The sequence below is a fragment of the Xenopus laevis genome, chromosome 1L (assembly GCF_017654675.1).
Source record: "Xenopus laevis strain J_2021 chromosome 1L, Xenopus_laevis_v10.1, whole genome shotgun sequence".
Taxonomy (NCBI): domain Eukaryota; kingdom Metazoa; phylum Chordata; class Amphibia; order Anura; family Pipidae; genus Xenopus; species Xenopus laevis.
The window spans coordinates 159,958,832-159,980,161 of NC_054371.1; the positions used below are offsets into that span (position 1 = coordinate 159,958,832).

The following is a 21,330-nucleotide window of genomic DNA, read 5'->3' on the forward strand; positions in this document are numbered from 1 at the left end:
CTAATGCATTTCATTTTCTTACAAATATGTATGGTGATAATGATAATTATACACACACACACACACAATTATTTCAAGAACTTACAAATGCACTTTGAGTATGACTAAAAAAGTAACGGTTTAAAAAGAAAAAAAAGTCATCTGGAACATGTATTACTATGAGGGGTATCACTTCTATAGGTTTGTTTAAGGGGTTTGATCCCATCAAAGCTCAATCAGAATTTACTGGCACCCTTTGAAAGTGTGTAAGCATGAACATCATACTGGCCTAAAAGAGTGTAACCTTTTAAAAGGAAAGAATTTTTTTTTTTTAATTTCTTTATATTTGAAGGTTCTCCCATGCTCCAGCAGAGTTCCGCTCTACTCCCCACTTTCCCTTTGCCCTGGGTCTGATTGCGCTTCTCTTGCTCTCTCCCTCCAGTTCATAAAGACAGTGCTCCAACGAAGTGGTCCAGATGCGCATGCATCTCTGCATAAAGAGCTGTACTGGCCTGGCGCGTTGGTGTGCGGCTGTGCGCATTGAAGAGAGCCAGCTCAGCCAGGCGGTGACGGTGCAATTCTTTGTTCTGAAACTGGCTGCCTGGTGTTGTTGGAGAATAGTAAGCACTGAGCAGAGAGAGGTACAGTCAGATCTGGGGCAATATTTTTGATGCTGCTGCTTAGACTTAGGGGCAATGAATTGTTGGCACAAGAGGTACAGACTTGGGGGCAATATGCTGGCACTTGGCACAACAGGTACAGACTTGGTGGGCAATATTTTGGGTATTGCTAGCACCTGTATAGATTTGGGGGCAATATTTTGGCTGTTATCTGGCACAGGTACAGATTTGGGGGTAATAATTTGGCTGCTGGCTGACACAGGTACAGATTGGGGGTAATAATTTGACTGGAAATGGTCCTACAGAACGGGGGGGTGATTGATGCCCTTGCCTAGGGTGCCACACTACCTTGGCCTGGCTCTGTGCCCACATACGAGTACCCAGCGTGATGACATCATCGCACCAACCCCATCACATACACCCCATACAAATACAGGTGTATGTGACAGAGTTGGCGCCATAATGTACTTATGCGGACCAGTCACACATGTGTAGAGAGCAGCTACTGCAAAATTACAGTTATGAAGTAGTGGTTGGGGGTCACCACAACATGAGCAACTGTATTAAAGGGTCGCAGCATTAGGAAGGTTGAGAACCACTGAGCTAGAGTAAAGTAAATGAAAATTTCAAATGAGTTCACAAACAGCCAATAACCTTAATGACTATAGGTCTTTCTGGCTAAGAAGTGTGTTGTTTAGCCAAGTGGCCAGTACAAGAGTCAAGTTTTAAACTACACAGAAGCTTGCGGGTTGTCCTATGATCAACAGATTGTATCCGACAAGTAGTTGCACATGTACAAAAATAAAGTAACGTATTAAAAACTGATGCCTCTAACACAGCACAACTGTTGGAAGGGAACGCTGCATCAAGAGGAAGTTGGGTTTTGCTTCTCATTCAAATGCATTGACTGTTAGATGTAGACTCGAAAAAAAAAAGTAGAAACCATCAGTCTTCATCTGATCAGTTTTTAGGTTACAGAACAGTGGAGCAGATTTTTTAGCATCTTGCAAAATCTTTATTATGTGTAATTGTATGATTTTGTGAGACAGATAAGTCTGTCTGAGCAGATTCTCTTCTGTTTGTTCAGGCCTTACAGATATCCTAATCCCAACTGCCAATCTTTTACTAAACAATTAAATGTTTCATATTACAAAATTCCCTGACATATCAGTATAGCTCAGCTTGATGATCATTTTAATTACCTCTACCAATATGGAATCTAACTTTCACTTTTTGAAATATTTAGACTGATGGTAGGGTAACTGCTAGGTTAGGTTGAGAGAAGCTATATAAAGGAGTACAAGTCATTTTGCCTACTTCTTACAAACCAATTCCTCAATGAGAGGTACATCAATTTGTCTTAAGTCATAAATTATGGGATTTTGGGACCCCTGTCCTGGTGGGCTCTGGGCAAATGTCCAAGCAGCCTCAGTCAATGGACTGTAACAGAAATGCTTATATTCAAAGTGGTGTACAATATTCTCTGTATTATTTACTGTCTAGTTCTCTGAATAAGATATATATATGCAGGTAAAGTTGCTGTACTGTGTTAGCCAGTAAAAATGGTACCGGGCAACCCTTTTGAAATAAAAAATAACAAAATGGTATAAAGGTTATACCTTTATTGGCTAACTAATAATATAATCATAGCAAGCTGTCAGAACATTTTAGTTCCTTCCTAGGTAATCAGCTTGAAAAGGAACTAAAATGTTCTGAAAGCTTGCTATGATTATATCAGTTAGCCAATAAACGTATCACCTTTATACCACTTTCTTATTATTTATTTGCCATGTATAAAATATATACAAATTCAAATCATTGCAGTTGACATGCTATGAGTTATAATTATCCTGTTTGTTTGTTTGTTTGTTTATTCATTATACTGAAGTCAGTGTGCTGGGAAATGGGAATCCAAGTTGTATCACTTAGAGCCTGTTAAATGAAAGTTCTCTGCAGTAGGGTTTCTAGTTTTCCTATTTCTTCAGTACCACCACTGAGGGTTTCCAAGTTCTCAACAGGTAAGCAGCCGGATTACCGTTGGACTGAGGGGGTCCATTCACCTGGGCTGCAACCTCAGGGGCCCACACCCCCCAGGCCCCTTGCCCCAGCTGCAACCCCCCCTTTACCTCCCTGGGCCCCCTTTCCCAGTTGCAATCCCCTTCCATCAGGAACATCATTCTGTGTCTTTAACGTCACTGCTAAATTGGGGTCTGTGCTGAAATCATTGGATTGTGCCTCAGGGAGACATTGGTTTAATTTCTCCCATGGATACATCATGCCTGAAAAACTGCATAGAGTGAATACTAATGATGTAGAATAAGAATAAAGATTCTCATCTTCCAGCAGCCACTGGGCAAGATATGTTGATAGCGAGGTAATGTCAATTTTAGTTTTACTGCAGCTGGGCTAGCACCTTGCTCATCTCAGTCAAAAATGGGGATCAGTCACCAGATGGCGCCAGAGATCAGAATTGAAGATGTGACTGTCAGCAAACAGGATTATTAACCAGGTTCCATTCCGTTTTTTTTTCGACACAGTACTTTCTTAAAGGCATAAATGTTTGTTTCAAAGTCACAACCCAAAATTCAAAAGAAAATGATCATTCTGAACTCCTATTAACAGTCTACATACACACTTTTGAATATAACAGCAACAACTAAGGGGCATATTTATTAATATGGGAGACAAACATCACCGTTGATGTTGATGCGCCCAAAAAGCAATTAGATATGAACAGTCACCTACAAGTTACAAAACAAAACCAGAGGTCTGATTGGTTGCTATGGGTCTCCAATGTTAATAAATACAGTATGTCCCAATATGTTTATTATATGGAACTGCTGTTGGTAGAGGAGGCTGACTGGGAAGTTCCAAAGAAAAGTCATATTTGAGATCCAAAACAGGGAGCCATTCAGTCGTCAAGCTGTTGCTGAACTTGACTTTTGTCATCACACAGGCTACACAGTTCTACGTCTATGCCTGGGTTAAATGGGTATGTCTCCAGCAGTTCCCCATCTTCTGTTATTGTTAAGCCTTTTTTTGTGTGTCACTATACAGTACATGCTCTTAAGAGAAGCTGAATTTAGGGATGGTGAGAAATCATTAAACTACTAGCAGATGTTACATCTGACACATAATCTGATGGTATATGATCACTGATTCAATTGGATGCAGAATGCAGGTTTCTCTGCCACTATACAATGTAAATCATATATATATATATATATATATATATATATATATATATATATATATATATATATATATATATATATATCACATATATATCAACTAGTTGTTTTCAGATAGATCACCAGAAATACGATAATGTTTTCCAATTACTTTCTATTTTATGTGTTGCCGTTTTTCTTATATTGAAGAGTAAAGTGTAATTTTTCACCTTCTAAAGCAACACTGGGAGGGGGGTCGCCGACTGTTCTAAATTGATACATTTAGTTGATACATTTCTTATCTTTGTCCCTGCTGAGCAGAATCCCTGGGTTTCATTACAGGCAGCTGTTAGAATTGATACAATAGTTACTAATACTCCAGAGATGCTGCTGAGAAATGTATCAACTCAAAGTTGCAAAATTGTAACAGTTCAGAATCTGCACCTGAATTACTGAGCTGCCAGACTTCCAGAGACAGGAACATTCAACTTTAAACTTAGATTTTGGAAAAACAGTAAAAAAATAAATAATGGAAAGTAATTGGAAAAAGTCTTTATTTCTAGGGAACAATCTGAAAATACTGAACTGAAAAAAGTGTTTTGAAGGTGAACAACCCCTTTAAGGGATTAAAAAAAATCATACCCCTTAGTGCTCATTTACAGGGGATTTAAGTGCAGCCTGCACCATGCACCAAGAATTGTAATTAGCTCTATGGTGTTTCATAACTAGAAAATTTTTGAAGTTGAGTTCCCCTTCAATTGGTTTAGCAGATGATTAGTCCAAGTTCATTAAGAGAGTACAAGCCTAACCATGTCCGCATTGCTTCTCAACAGCACCTCTGTAAGAACTTCTCGGAGAAGTACGTCTGTCCCTTTTTATTCTTGGCCTAGCTGGTTCTGACTCTTGAAACAATGTAGCAAATACCAGTTGATACAGACCTGGAAGACAATTGACTTCTGCTACATGAGTCAGAACCAGTCAGGCATAAGCAAATACTGCTTTAGCATTTTCACGGAGATCACCCAGTTGAGAATGGTAGACTATTTTTTTTGCAACAATTATGTATTGGAACAATGTGCCTCGCTCACAACAGGCTGCACACAATGAGGTATAGGAGATAAAAAAAAACAAATACTGAAGATAAAATGTAGCTTCCTTCCAATTTCACTTTTGCGTTGGTCTTTCAGTCTGTCAGAATTTCCTTGTGACAATGAATGCACAACAGGATGTGTGCTCAGGGCCAACTCCTCCTATCTTTCTTACCACAAAGGTGGTGAAATAACAAACCGAAATAGAGTCAACGTTGCCTTTCCTCTCAGCCATTTACACAGGGGAAGGAAATGGCAGCTTCAGCTTTCTGCCCCTTTCCAACTGTCAGTTTAACCAGGCAAACCTAATGCAGTAACTGTAACATGCAACCAGGCCTACCATCTAACTAGAAGATCGGCGGCCTCCTTAACCAGAGCAGTGAAACTAAGCTAGCTACAGCGAAGCAAAAAAGAAAATATTTCTTCTAACACGGAAATCACATTTTTTTTTAAACAAAATAAAAAAAATACATCCATTTTTAAATAATACATTTGTGGTTCAGACACAAAAGAAGTGAATATCTCTAGGAGCACAGAGTGATTACTCATATCTTTTATTTATGAAGGGACAATATTCCATGGCTCCATACAAATGGGAATTAAAAGTTGCATTGTGAGAGGCACGATAAGTCCTGAAACAAAGAAGGAGTAGTGGGAGATAACATAGGTGAAGCAAGGAAAAAGACTTGCATGCAGTCATTAATACTAAGACCAGCGATCCCCAACCAGTGGCTTGCGAGTAACATGTTGCTCCCCAACCCCTTGGATGTTGTTCCCAGTGACCTCAAAGCAGGTGCTTATTTTTGAATTCCTGGCTTGGAGGCAAGTTTTGTTTGCATAAAAACCAAATGTACTGCCAAACAAAGCCTCCTGTAGGCTGCCAGTCCACCAAATATTCAATCACAGCATTTACTTGGTACCCCCAAGAACTTTTTTCAAGCCTGTGTTGCTCCCCAACAATTTTTACATTTGAATTTGGCTCACAAGTAGAAAAGGTTGCAAACCCATGGTACCCCCAAGCTTTGCCCCTAGGTATGTGCCTCTTCTGCCTACCTCTATTGCCATTCCCCACTGCTCTTCTAGAGCCACTGCCCACTAACAATGCCTTCTGGCCATGAAGGAGGATGACATTTTGTTTGGGGACACTATCAATATATGGCTTGCTATTGGCAAACGTATGACTATATACTGTAGCAGTTGGTCTCTATTTTGGGAAGCTATGCAGTAGAATCACTTGCATTACATCCTGTAGCATGTGTCTCTGATGTACTCCCAGTCCCTCAGCTACTATGATGATTAAAGGGGATGTAAATGCAAAAAATAAATAAATAAATAAAATCCCATTTTTACTTTCTTGTGAAAAAGAAACCTATCTTCAATATACTTTAATTAACCGTTTTTATAAGACACCTGACTGTATGCAGTGAAAATCCCCCTTCATTTCTCTTACTCTCACTTTCACTGCTGTTGATAGGAAACTTCAGATGGTCCCTAACTGCTCTGCAGGGAAACGATCATAATTTCAAACAGCAGGGGGGAGGGACTTCCCAGAACTACTGTGTAGAGATTCATATTGGATTTTATTTTTGCATTTACATCCCCTTTAATGTTTCCAACTCCAGCTGCAGGGACAAAGATCATGGAGCCAGATTTAAACAGATAAACTGGGATTCTATTTGAAGGATTATTTTGTTGTGGCCACTGGTTCTGCAGAGTTGGAGAAAGTTTGTATTAAACAAAACAAAAACTATAAAATCCACATTAGATTACATGACAACACAGGACCCAGTGCAGTCTATATATTCTGATTATCAGTCTTGCTGTATCGGCTTCCGGCAGAAATTATTTGACGTGTGCTGTTTTGATCATTTATAACGATCCCTAAGACAGATGATACACAACTCAGATACAGACACAAGCAAAGTGTCAGGTCAACAGGTCCAACAATAGCCAATCCATAACAAGAAATTCTGCTATTATATGTGATAATATTACCTAGTACATGTAATACAGAGTATAGTACTCTTTGCCTTCTAACAATGGCAACAAAATTGCAGCAAAATAGTATTACAGTTTTGCCTCAAGTGTCCCTATAACTATTCCTTTGACTTAGAATTGGGGGCCGCCTCTTTCTCACCTGTGTATTTGCCAAGTCTGGTATGTACTGATCCACCTAATCATGTGACTTCACTCGGGTAAGAGGAACACACTACTTTTCAGCCCATAATATGTGGAGTTTAAACCAATTCTGTATCTGGCTATGGGATACCCATACTGATAGGCCTTTATTTACTACAACTCCCAGAAGTAATAGGTGCTAGATGCTATAGTTCTACAGCTTGATTTAGATTCTTTTTATTGTTTGACTTACTTGCATTGCCCCAGTCTCCTTCTTCAATTTTATTAAAATTCTGAAGTGTTAAATGTACTGTTATTCCAGACATCCCTGTACTTTTATCTAAAAAAGACTTGAATTTATGAAAAGTCAGAAATCTACGGGGATGCTCTCGGTCTATTTATGATGAAATGTAAGTAATGGCTCTTACAGCCTAGCGGCCAACACATCTATAATACTCATCTGTAGTACTTATTAATAAGGATTAAGCTTTACCACAGCAGGCAACTACATCAAATGTAGGACATTTTTATTACCTTTATCTTCCCCAAGAAAAGTGATACAATCAAAACACAGATACCCAGAAGAGGCTTCCAGCAGAAGCGGTAATTGTACAGTAACTGCATGTCACATGTGGGCTAAAAAAAACAAATAGAGCCACATAAATAGTTTCTTTTCTGCCATCAAATGACATATTTGTTTCTCACAAGGTGTTATGACATAGTAAGAAAGAATATGTCACACTATACTCCTTTTCATAAAACTAGACATACGTGTTTCCTTTGTTTCTCATTATGTCAGCAGACCCGTTTGTTTTTTTTACTATGGTAAAGGCATTCACGATACGGTTTTAGCCAGATACAGCAGCTATTAAAGGGACATGCAGTATCATCTCCTAATATTTGTCTTCCTCTCCACTTTGATAGATTCAGGTTTATGGGAGGGATACAGTCTTTGGCTCTAAAAGCCCTGAAGCAGGCTGGCATTACTGATTCAATGAGATGTTCCAGGTCTTGGCATTGAGAGGGCTGATGCATGCAAAGTTCAAATCTCCTACCCACCAGACCAAACAATGCGGCCCTGGGTAAATTTGAAAGCTAATGAAATAATTCTCCAACTCTATGCTTCTTAAAACAATGGGGGCAGTGCATCAGCAGAGCTGGGTTTTCATCAGAACTGTAATCCAGTATGATCGTTTTGCATCACGCTGGAACTATTCTGTAAATAATCCTGGCATTGCTGATTTACCCCATGAAGTATAAATGGAACCAGAAGATCTCAGCCTTTCACTGGAACAAGCGGGTACTGGCATACGGTAAGAGTTGCCTGCTTCTTGGTGTTTTTCTTCCTTCTGCTGAATTATAAAGTGGGATGTTTGGGGAGGCTACAAATACATACCTAGAAATGAAATCTAGTAAACCTTCTCATACATCATGGCTGATAACATAAGCAGCCATGGCTTTAGTGATTTTAGCAACAGGGAACGTTTTGCTTACATCTAAATCATTTTAGGTGGGGATGCTATGATGCTATACTACTAAATGCATACAGATAGAGGCAAGAAAACAACCTACTTGTGGTGTACATTAAAACGGGCAATCGCTTGGGAGATTTAACCTTTAAAAGCTCATTGAACTGATATGGGCCCTGGGTTAATAATGGATTTTAATATAGTTTTCTGGCATTTTCATGCTAAGCACATATATTAAGAGTTAAAACTTGTTTGTGTTATGTAATATATTCAGTATATATCATTCCAAACCAATGGTATCCTTCAACAACTAGAGGTAATGGCTACAATTATCACGGTTGCCCCAAAAGCTCCCATTTTCCCAGAGAGTTCCATAATTAAATAGAAACCACAAGACACTAATTTTGGCTTGGGTGTAGACACCATATGACCGATGGGATTTAAATAGCATAGCTAATTACATTTGGTACTGAAATGAAGAACAGAATTTTATCAGGAAGCAGTCTTGTGATATTCATATTGATGCTGGCTAAATCAAATTAAATGCTTTTGCTAAATGGAAATAGAAGAACAGATCTTCCTCTGGCAGTTTTTATTGCACTATTCAGCCAGATTTAACATTTTGCCCAACAACGGGATTTTGAAATTGCTAGACCTATAACATTTTGATCAATATTACAATGGTAAGACAAACATATCCAAGAACTGACAACATTTAAAGGAGAACTAAAGATTAACTAAAGGTTAGAAATTCTGCACATTATGGGGTATATTTATCAAAGAGTGAAGTTAATAGTGAAGTTCCGCCACTAGAGTGAAATTCCGCCACTCCTCATTCATTTCTATGGGATTTTTAATGGCGTATTCATCAAAGGGTGAAATTTCACTTTCACCCATTGATTAATACGCCTTTGAAAATCCCATAGAAATGAATTGAGAGCTGCGGAATTTCACTCTAGTGGCGAAACTTCACTCTTTAATAAATTTACCCCAATGTTTTGGGCTTGTTTACCAGCCAAAGACAGCCACTGCCCTTAAGTAGTGAAGATCTGTGTCTCCAAAGATGCCCCAGTAGCTCCCCATCTTCTTTTCTGCTGATTCACTGCACATGCTCTGTGCTGATGTCGGTTACTGAACTTAGGGTCCCACTCACAATATACAGTACACATAGAATAGAAATGTCACAATATAAGTGACCATAATATAGTAACCATATTCATGTTTAGGGTTTAGTTCTCCCTCTGGGATATTGCTAGTCCTGCTTGATTATTTGTTTTAATTAGAGAGGTAGCATACCTTGTAAATGTAGAACATACTGAAGCACCTACAGTATGTGAACTATCAGCCCATATAGTTTATTTTATAAAACATACAGTGTACTTTATTGTTTGCTATCAGTTATTTTAGATACAATTATGAATGCTCTGCTTGCCCTGAGCTATGTTATTATGCAGTGCAAAATGAACAAATGGAAAACTCTTAGATGGTGAATTCATTCTGCATGTCTGCGTTGCTGTTTTCAAGGTTCAATACTGTGGCCAGTCATATAGGGCACAGATGTATACATCATAATGATGCTGCTCCTTCTGTACATTTTATTGTGTCCTGAACGTCAATAACTTGGGAGAAGAGTCCGTAAGCGCTGTTGCAATGATCAATGGTTTGGAAAACACAGAACCCTGCTAATAGATTTTCATTAAAAATGGTCTGCATGCTCTAGCATTGTACATATAAAGGCAATTGCTAAGGGGTTAGACGAGTCTGAATTGTAATTGTGTCATATTGGAAATATTCTTTGAGTCAGACCAGAGCACTTTTATTTAATACAGGTACAGTATATTTCATGGAATTGTCTGTCCATTATATTAACAAAAAAAATCTTATGTTTTCTAGGAACAGAACATCAACATGGCATCTGATCATCAAAATCCTGCCACCAAACAACAACAGAATGCCAAGGTACTCCCAGCAGCCCATTTGTGTCTCGGGTAGACATAATTAACACAATAAAGTACCCTCCATTTAGCAGAATAAGCACTAAACCAGGAGAGATATACGATATGTCATCATTTATTTTAAATAATACAATATTAAGATTTGTAATGTAACAAGGGAGGAAGAGAAGGCAATATTTGTGGGGCAAAGGCAAAATAGGAGGTGGTGGTAGTCAGTATATTTCTAGACAATCATTTAGCGAGAATAACGTCATTATTTTAATATAACCTGGCTGTCAAATAAGTGGAATGTCAACTATGGTATGGAAAGAGTTGGGCATCACTGATCTAGCCAAGGGGGGGAGGGGAGACAACTAAAAGAAATTGAGGAAATGGAAAATGGTAATATAAATGTTTGTTTTATGAGTCAAGTGGGCTACATTAAGAAGCTGAGTCTTCATGGAAAATTATAATAATTGCAGAGATTGGTAATCTCATTAGCTCTAAATCTGCAGACCTCACCATTTAGATTGGTGGAGTATTAGAATTTGCCTGTTTATGGTCAAAGACTCATTTGATCTGTGTGTGTGTGTGTGTGGTGACTGCACCACAATTTATTGGTCAAAGCAGAAAACTGGCCTCACTAATGGCCTTATTTATGTTGAGTGGTTACGTCAATTGCTCCACAGTCACAGATTACCTGCAATATATTGCAGTCTGGCCCATGTAAGGCCAGCTGTGTGTATTTGTGTTTACGTATTCATTGGTTTGTGAGAACAAGTGGGATTTTTAGGACTTTTCATTGGGGATTAGCTTGTATATATTTAAATACATTATTCTTGTGTAGCAAGAGAGTTGAACACATTCTGTGGCCCTTATAAAGAACCTTATAACTTATAAAGACAAACAGACTGATATGGGGTTGGTTTTTGCTAGACATCTGATAACTTTATAAAAGCAGTGAGTTCAGGGCAATCACTTATAATCACAATTATTTTGGCACTATACATCAGCTGTTTATTACATCAAATTGCTATACACTATGAAACTGCATATTATATAGGTGACCACATGTAATCTGTCTAGAAGTAATAGGGATTTGGGGTATGAGGCTGCAGTTATGTGTTTTTAATTACATTTTTGTTTTTATATAATAGTAATTAATTATTACCTTGATTGACTTTCTATTTTGGCTGCTTGGTCAGGTGATGTGATCCAGCAGTACAGGATTATTTGATATTCTAAGAGATTCAGTTAATTTGTATTAAGAGAAGCCTAATTAGCTAGATGAGCAATATTTGATTTTATATGGTTTGTTATTGATTTGCAAAAGCATCAGAGTTGTAGATATAAAGAACGGGTGTTTAAGGCGTTAAGGCTGTGGGTTTAATATGTTTTCTCCATACTCAGTCCTTTATAGAATTGCAGAAAGGGAACATCAGCAGTTCTGCTCACCAGAATATTACCTGTTCTATGATATCTGTAGGCTATTTTGAGCAATAATGTATATTACATAGGCCTGTGTGAATAAGTCACTCCGTAACTGATCTAAATGTAACCTATGTATTATGCATGTCTTCAGGATTTCTGCACACGGTTTTAAAGAGGAAGTTCTGCTTTTTGGTTGAATATATAAAATATCTACATTTCTGTTTAGTTTCACTTATGTATTGCTCAGCATTGGTATTGCTTTACTATTCATGTAACATTCATTGGCAACAACTGGGGTGATATATTAAAGGAACAGTTCAGTGTGAAAATAAAAACTGGGTAAATAGATAGGCTGTGCAAAATAAAAAATGTTTCTAATAGTTAGCCAAAAATGTAATGTATAAAGGCTGGAGTGACTGGATGTGTAATAAAACAGCCAGAATCCAACTTCCTGCTTTTCAGCTCTATAACTCTGAGTTAGTCAGCGACTTGAAGGGGGGCCACATGGTACATTTCTGTTCAGTGAGTTTGCAATTGATCCTCAGCATTCAGCTCAGATTCAAAAGCAACAGAAATGACCCATGTGGCCCCCCCTCAAGTCTCTGATTGGTTACTACCTGGTAGCCGGGGCAACCAGTCAGTGTAAACCAAGAGAGTTGAAAAGCAGGAAGTAGTGATCTGACTGACTTGTTATACATGAAATCACTCCAGCCTTTATACATTACATTTTTGGCTAACTAACTATATTAGAAACATTTTTTATATTGCACAGCCTATCTATTTACCCAGTTTTTATTTTTACACTGAACAATTCCTTTAAGAAACACAGTTCTAATTCCCCATAGCAATTAACCTATGGTTTGCTTTCAATCAAGTTACCAGTAAATGCTCATGCTGATTGGTTGCTAGACTACTTAATGCAGACTAGAAATTAGTATTTTTTTTCAAGTTGGGAGGGGGTCCATCTAACGCCCTCCAGTTGATATAATGCTGGGTTGAACAACATGCAGCGCTTCACATGTTGTTGAATTACAACCCACAAAATCCAAAAGACAGTCTTATTTTATGAATGAAGGAAAGCCCCCCAGTTGACAATATATCTGTCTTTTATTTGCAGCTTGTTATCTTTGAGCAAGAAAACTTCCAAGGCCGCAGTCATGAACTTAATGGAGTTTGTACCAGCCTAAAGGAGACCGGCATGGAGAAAGTTGGCTCCCTTCTTGTGCACTCTGGACCGTATGTATATGAATAGAAAGCAGTATGATAGAATATAAAAAGCACATTTGTCTAATATTTTTTACATTCCTTAAATCAGCACTAGACTATAGAATATATTTTGTTATGTTTAATGCCGCATTGATGCATAAAAGCTTCATTTTAACATGGTTTTAACATGGTTCAGAACTATACAGTTTTCCTTTGCAACATTAAGATTTATTAAGGGTCAATTTTTGTTTTGGGTCAAAACACTCAAATTCGAATTGTGAATTATCCAAACTCGATTCGAGTTTATATTCGAATTTCGAGATTTATCATACTCTGGCCCTTTAAGAACTTGAATTCGACTATTCGCCACTTCAAACCTGTCGAATTACTGTATAAGTCAATGGGAGAGGTCCAGGGATCAATTTTTTGATGTTTGCAGCCTTCCTGACATTCTAATTGTGAATTATCCAAACTCGATTCGAGTTTATATTCGAATTTTGAGTTTTATCATACTCTGTCCCTTTAAGAAATTGAATTCGACTATTCACCACTTAAAACCTGTCGAATTACTGTATAAGTCAATGGGAGAGGTCCAGGGGTCAATTTGGGGATGTTTGCAGCCTTCCTGACATTCAAGTATTTTTCGGAGAAAAAAAATCGAATTGAGTTTTTCTAATTCAAATCAAATACGATTCGAGTTTTTGGGTGGATTCAATTCGTCTGAGCTGAGAAAATTAGATTTCATTAATACATTTCAATGGTCGAATTTCGAGTTTATGGGAGTTTTAAAAAACTCACATGAATTCGACCCTTGATAAATGTGCCTCAAACAGTCTAATAATTGCCCCCCAGAAGGCACTATCATATTTTATTCTAACCAAGACACTAAATACACGACGAATGCATTTGTGTGTCATGAAAGTTGTCATATGTTCTCATTAGCTACAGATATGCATTACGTTCCTATCTCAAGTAGTTTCACAAAATAAACATCTCCTGCTACTACACTATAGTTTATATTTTCATATCTGCACTTTTCAATTTTTTAGATTTTAGCTGCAAACTATACACTCCAAAAAAAAAAAACCATCTACATCTACCTGTTATCTAGAATGCTCGGGACCTGGGGTTTTCTGGATAAGGAATCCTTCTGTAATTTGGATCTCCGTACCTTATATAAACCCAATAGGATTGTTTTGCTTCCAATAAGGATTAATTATATCTTAGTTGGGATCAGTTACAAGGTACTGTTTTATTATAGAGAGAAAAAAAGAGAAAGGGAGAAGGCCTTCCTGTAATTCAGAGCTTTCTCAATAACAGATTTCTAGATAACGAATCCTGTACCTGTATAAAATATAAGGGGTTTTGTGTCAAACCAAAATCTGCAGAGATTACAGAGTCACTTAAATGTGTTGATAAGAACACAGAGATGCAGCGTTCTGCCAGTGTTAGAATCAGTTATACTGCTTTTCTAAGAGCAAATAAAAGAACAGGAAACAGAAGTTACATGATCTTGTTTATGTATAAAAAATTAGATAGGAGCATTTCTTATCTTGGGCGCGGTCTTGTTAGGCATATTGTTCTCAAATCACATTTTAAATCCTGCCATTATGTATTAGAACAGTTTAATACTCGGTGATGATAAGGTTATTGCCATTCAGTTGTCAGTATTCAGTTGTCAGTTATTTCCCTTGCTGCTCATACTAGTTTATTTGATAGCTGGGGTCAGACAGGAACTTTCTTATGCAGTACAGGTATGGGACCTGTTATCCAGAATGCTCGGGACCTGGGGTTTTCTGGATAATGGATCTTTCTGTAATTTGGGTCTTCATGCTTTATGTCTACTAGAAATTTATTTTAACATTAAATAAACCCAATAGGCTGGTTTTGCTTCCAACAAGGATTAATTATATCTTAGTTGGGATCAAGTACAAGCAACTGTTTTATTATTACAGAGAAAAAGGAAATCCTTTTTAAAAATTTGGATTATTTGGATAAAATGGTGTTTATGGGAGACAGCCATTCCGTAATTCTGAGCTTTCTGGATATCGGGTTTCCAGATAAGGGATCCTATACCTGTACAATGGCACTGTGTCCAAACTGATAGGCAGACACCAGTCTATATTCTTTATGGGCCAGCATATATGAGTGTTCCAAAGAAGTGACCTCCCGCAATGTTGGTGCATGGGTTGGCCCTAAAAATATTCAAGTTTTTACTTTAGAGACCAGTAATTTCTAGACTTTCCATGTCAGTTGAACGATGCTAAAGTGCAACTTGCCTAGAGATGTAGCTTACTCCTCTAGGAAGATTGGGTGCCAAAAATTGTCTTTGTCACTGTAAGTCTCTAAAAGCTTCAATAGACAATTTTAAAGCCAACAAGTAAACATGGTACTAACCTTTAAATATTTACTATCCGTCAAATACAAGTGACTGTGGAAATCACAAGCTTTTCTTGTTTTTTCATCCTATTCACGTTTAATGAGTTTGTCATATAATGCATTCTTAAAATTCTATCTTTTGAAAATCAAACAAGCCAGAAAAAACTGTATTGCCTTAGCAACACCTGACTGAATAGAAGTTGTATACCAGTGTTATGTACGGATCCCAGATCCTGCCACAGGAATAACTTGTGCAACTTCCACCTGGGTAAGGGGTGCTGCCCAACCAAAGCAATAAAGAACATATGGCACACTATCTCTTCTCCACCACAGATGACTGATACACATTGCAAATAAAACACCTGTTTGATCAGTGAATATAAAGTCACTAGAGTTCTAAAACTTTCTTAGAGTAAGTGGATCTTTTCCCATCGTATTTACTGTATATATGGTGCCTGTGCACGCTCATTTTGCCAGACTGATTTTGTTTAGAATATTGCCAGGTTCTTATGCTTTGCTTTTCCTCTTAAATTCTAATAAACTATACAGTGTCGGACTGGGACACCAGGGGCCCAACCAAAAACCTTAGACCAGGGGCCCTAGAAGAAAATTTTGACCAGTGGCCCACTCTCAGTACTTTTATTTTTCCTCTCTTCACTCAACCTCTATTCTCCTAGTGTCTTTTCTTTACATATTATAATTTATTATTTAACATATTTCACCTCTTTTTCTCATAGAAATAGTGAATGGCCATGAAATAGGTCAAATGTTTAGCAGCACAAGGGCCCACTGACACCTAGGCCCACCGGGAGTTTTCCTGGTATCCTGGTGGGCCAGTCCGACACTGAAACTATAGATCCTATAGAACCTAAACAGTAGGACATTTAGGGGCAGATTTATCAAGGGTCGAATTTCGAAGTTAAAAATACTTCGAAATTTGACCATCGAATTATAATACTTCGAATTCGAACTTTTTTTCATCGAATTTGGCTATTCTGCGATCGAAGTAAAATTGAACGATCGAACGATTAAATTGTTTGAATCTAACGATTCGAAGGATTTCAGTGAATCGATCGAACAATTTTTCTTCGACTTCAAAAAACTTAGAAAACTGCTCTAGAAGGTCCCCATAGGCTAACATAGCACTTCGGCAGGTTTAATTTGGCGCAGTATTGAAGTCGAAGTTTTTTAAAGAGACAGTACTTTGATTATCGAATGGTCGAATATTCAAACTATTTTACTTCGAATCGAAGTCGAAGTCGTAGTATCCTATTCGATGGTCGAAGTATCCAAAAAATTACTTTGAGTTTCGAATTTTTTAACTTCGAAAATTCCCTTGAATTCACTTCGACCCTTGATAAATCTGCCCCTTAAAGTCATTGTAAAAATCTGTGTCCCTGTTTAGTGTCAAGGTTAACAAAATAAATCATATATCTGGTATAATGTTTTTGTGACCCACAAGATGCCATCCATAGTCCATCAATATAGTCCATCAATATACAGTTACACACTGCAGGGCCCTCAGCGCCGGATTTCTTTGCCGGCCGCCTCTAGGCCGTGCGGTCCGACCAGGCGGCCGCGCGGTCCTAGCACCCACCTACACTTCCCCTTCCCAGTGCACCCACGAAAAAACGCCGGCGCATCTGGTGTAATTGAATGGGGAGGCACACGTCCCCATAATGCGGCTGGGCGGCATGCCGCCCCTATTTTTTGCCGCCCTAGGCTGGGGGCTATGTGGCCTTGCCACAAATCCGGCCCTGAGGGCCCTATAAACTCACACACTGTTGCAGTCACCCCTTACACAATTATCATTTTTAACTTTTGGTTGTTGTCACTGTCGTTTCCCCAAGCTTTGAAACAGCAATGTGGTTATGAAGGAAGTTGCCAAGTAATCTTGAGGTTTAGCGTGCCAGGCTAACTTTGATGCTAACATTATTCCATATTTCAGTAAAAAGTTTGCCACATTGTATATTTATTTGTATAGTTGTTAAAGCCATTTGAAAGGACAGAAAACCCTATAATAAATACAGCGTTATATAAAAACATTTTACAAATCAAGCATCCATCTGACATTTCCCCTTTTGAAAAGATGATTGTGTTGGCTTTATAGTTCTGGCTTCCTTTGCTAAAGCTGAAATACTTAGTACCATGCTAGCACACTTCTGATGATTAAATATGTTGTAGAATGATTAGCACACAATAAGTTAGATAGGTTTTACTGATGCTTTGATTGTAGTAAAGGATTATTTTATGGCTCTAAAGGATGAGCTATTTCCCAAACACTTGCTGCATTGTAACTTAGCCTTTGTTCTATCCATTCTACAATATGTACTCCCTTTAAAGTAAAGGCACTTATGAGAATGTACTGCTATAGGTTATTTGTAAGTACTGTACAATCTTCAAGGTTAACTAATGTTTATGTTTTGGGTTTTGTTCCCTACACGCTTTGGTATTCACTAACGAAACTGCTCTGTAGGTATTTCATGGATGAAGTTTGTTTAATCAATCTCCATAGACTGGAGGCGATAATATTTTAATAAACTCTGCAATCTATTTCTAATCATTGTAGGCGCTTATTGCTGACTGTGCTGATTCTTGTATATGCAGCATTCAACTGAAGTAATTATTACTCAGCCATGCAGCATCTGGCCTTGATAGGTGTTAAGTTATATAGGGAATATCATAAAGCTTGTGGAAGTGCTGGGGGAGTTTTCTGATAACTTAGTACAACATTACCAGATTGAAACAAGTTTACCTTTAAATGTTATTCCTAAAATATCGAAGCAAATTCTCAATTCCAACCCCTCTCTTCACTTCAAAATGACAGTGTTAGTCATGACATAGCAATAACATCTGTAGTACTTTGCTTTATCAATTTTGTGCCAAATTGGTCTGCAGAACCATAGGCTTGTCTTCTGGGAATCAAACGTTTCTGCTTTCCACAGATGGGTAGGATATGATCAACAGAACTGCAAGGGGGAGCAATTTATCTTTGAGAAGGGAGAATACCCACGCTGGGATTCCTGGACCAACAGCAGAAGGACTGACAGAATCTTTTCCATGAGACCAATTAAAATTGTAAGTGGTTAGATACAGGCGGGTCCGGATTGAGCTCTTCTGCCTGCTCTGCCCATCTGCGACCTTAAAATGTCGGCTTCCGACTTCAACTTTTATAGACGCGCGCCTGCTCGCCCCACTCCTTTTGTGACATCATTGGTGGGGCGGGTCTATAAAAGGAACCCGGAAGTTGGGCTCGGGCGGCGCAGGTGGAGGGTGGATATCGGGCTGGTGTGGGTCGGGAAAAACCTGCACATCACTAGTCTCTACCGGGAATAACATTCCTATATTTTGGACCCTTCTTAATAATGGGTTCCCAGATAATCTCATGCCTAACAAATGACACTATTACTTGGTGGGCCTTGAGTATCCCAGTTCAACAATAAGGACATGCATTTTGTCTGTTATTATTTAAACATTCATTTTTGAATATTTGAACCTCCTTATAAGTCTGTGACACAGGCAGCGGCTTGGGAAGGGCTTTTGACCCATAGGATAAGAACTTATTATCTGAAGGAATAGCATGACAATATTACTTTATCATGTTAAATAAAAAAATGATGTTCTAAACTGGTTATTTTTATTCTGTGAATCTTAAACTACAAAATAAAAAAAAAGATAAAATTACCCAATAACTGTAAAGTAAATATGAATTCAATTTGATGGCATAGATCATATTTTAAATAAGTAATAACAGTTAAGGTCTAATAAAGATTTCTGAAAACATTCCATTCTTTTTTTAGGATAGCCAAGAACACAAGATTGTCCTCTATGAAAACCCAAATTTTAGTGGGAAGAAAATTGAGATTATTGATGATGATGTGCCTAGTTTCCACGCTCATGGTTATCAAGAGAAAGTGTCTTCCGTTAAAGTACAAAGTGGGACGTAAGTATTTCATTGACTCTGGAATGTAATAGACCTTCATACATACAGTTCAGAATTTCAAAATAAGGTTGAAAATTACTAATGCGCCTAAGTTAAGCAATCCCCTTTTTTCATTCCCCACCTGTCAAAAATGTCCCCAAGACACTGGCAGAGACAATAAACAGTATATATGTGTCCCTACTTGTATACATTATGCTACAACTATTTCTCATAGAAAAAAGGGTCTCATATTAGCGATTTCTTCCAAATATAACACCTGTGCAGCTACTTAGATAGACAGGTGAGAGCTCCTATGCCATTGATTGATGTGGAGGTGGATAAAAATAATGTATGTTTTTATTTGTGCAACAGACCACATTTTTCTTCACTGACCACTTCACTGATTTGTTGTTAAATGCACTTTGCAATATGTTATACATCTGTGTGCATAAACCCTTTTTTGTGCGGTGTGCTTGGTCTATTGAATTATTCAAAAAGTAAATTGAAAACATAACTGGCCTGACTGAAATAATATATACAGTGTCTTTGCTCTGAAGTCAGGTCTGGAGTTGATGGTCACAGCCCGGAGTGCTTTGGTTCTATTCTATCTAGAATACTGGAGTATGGGGTGCAAGTGCATTGCTGTACCGCACAGTCAAAAAACAGTGGCTTCTTGTGAAACTGAGCCACACTTGTATGTGTGTTAGTGTGCAATAGTGTGTATATGGAAGGGAAAAGATAAGCTCATTATAAACTACAGTGCTCTGCTAACAAGATTGCCACATTTCCCCCTACTCTGGGCAATTATTTGTATTTTTATTACTGTGTGGCATGACAATAAAAAAGACGTTAGAGGGTGGGAGTGGTCCCAGTGAGCACAGAAAGACTATCATGGTTCCTTTCAACCTGTGGGATCTGGTATATTTGTGTGCAAAACTTTATTTGCTGTAAAATAAAATCAGACAGTAACAATATATTTTTTTCATCGCAGGTGGGTTGGCTATCAATACCCAGGTTACAGAGGGTACCAGTACCTGTTTGAGAAGGGGGACTTCAAGGACAGCTCCGATTTTGGTGCCCAGCACCCCCAGATCCAGTCTGTGAGGCGCATACGTGATATGCAGTGGCACCAGAGAGGAGCCTTCCACCCTACCAATTAAGGGTGATGCCACTGAAAAGGATAAGGAGATACAGAGAGGCTTTCATGCAATCTACTGCTGTTTTTCCTTTGGCGTGGTTATCTCAGATGCCACTGTGTGACTAATGCTGCTGAAGCAATTTAATAAAAAGCTTTTGACTCACTTGTTTTGAAATTCATATATGTCAGTTATTATGGGAAGTCAAACTGGGCAGGCATTATTGTCATTTTCTAAAGAGCGAAATACACATAACAAGATAATAAAAAGATTTTCTACAGTAGAAAAAAATGAATGTATTCCTTAGGCCTCCATACAAATTGCTTAAACCTCAAATTGAGATTAGAGTACTGTATTGCCATGAATATATACTCACTTTCAAGTGCCCAAGTTCCCCACAAACCCTTGCTGCTCCGGCTGTTTCCGAATTATAACTTTCAGAAAACTCGGGGGACATTGGAATTTTCAGAATTTGAGTCATATTGCTAATATTTTAATGCAATTGCATATATTCAGTCAGAATTCATTTTACATAAAGGTCCTTTTCCCTCTTCTTCTTATTATGGAACAGAAATTCCCCTTGAAAACTAGGAGGGGTGGTAGTCAATGGTGGGGAAAGAAGAAATTATACAGTTCTAACTAAGGGAGTGTTGTGAATCTAGGGTTACAAAGTGGACATTTTTATAAAGTATTATTATTACAGACTTTTTGGTAAGTTGTTCTGGATACTATAGGTCCAGCACCTTGTGGAACATATTGGCACAGACAGAAAATGCACGGGAAATGGAAAGGCCTTTTCTACAAGGTCACTGCAGTTTTGTAGAAGGAGTGTTTTAAGCTTGGTCAGACAATAAAATGGTATTTTGAAATGTTATTAG

At 38.0% G+C, this 21,330-nt stretch overlaps 1 protein-coding gene across 1 annotated transcript; it reads left to right on the forward strand.

Moving 5' to 3' along the window:
• Positions 1–8,272: 8,272 nt before the first annotated feature.
• crybb2.L (crystallin beta B2 L homeolog) lies at positions 8,273–20,617 on the forward strand. The gene is given in 6 exon segments (NM_001093950.1): positions 8,273–8,288; positions 10,338–10,403; positions 12,927–13,045; positions 18,340–18,472; positions 19,195–19,337; positions 20,308–20,617. Coding segments are annotated over 5 exon segments (615 nt in total). The 5' UTR covers positions 8,273–8,288; positions 10,338–10,352; the 3' UTR covers positions 20,477–20,617.
• Positions 20,618–21,330: the final 713 nt, after the last annotated feature.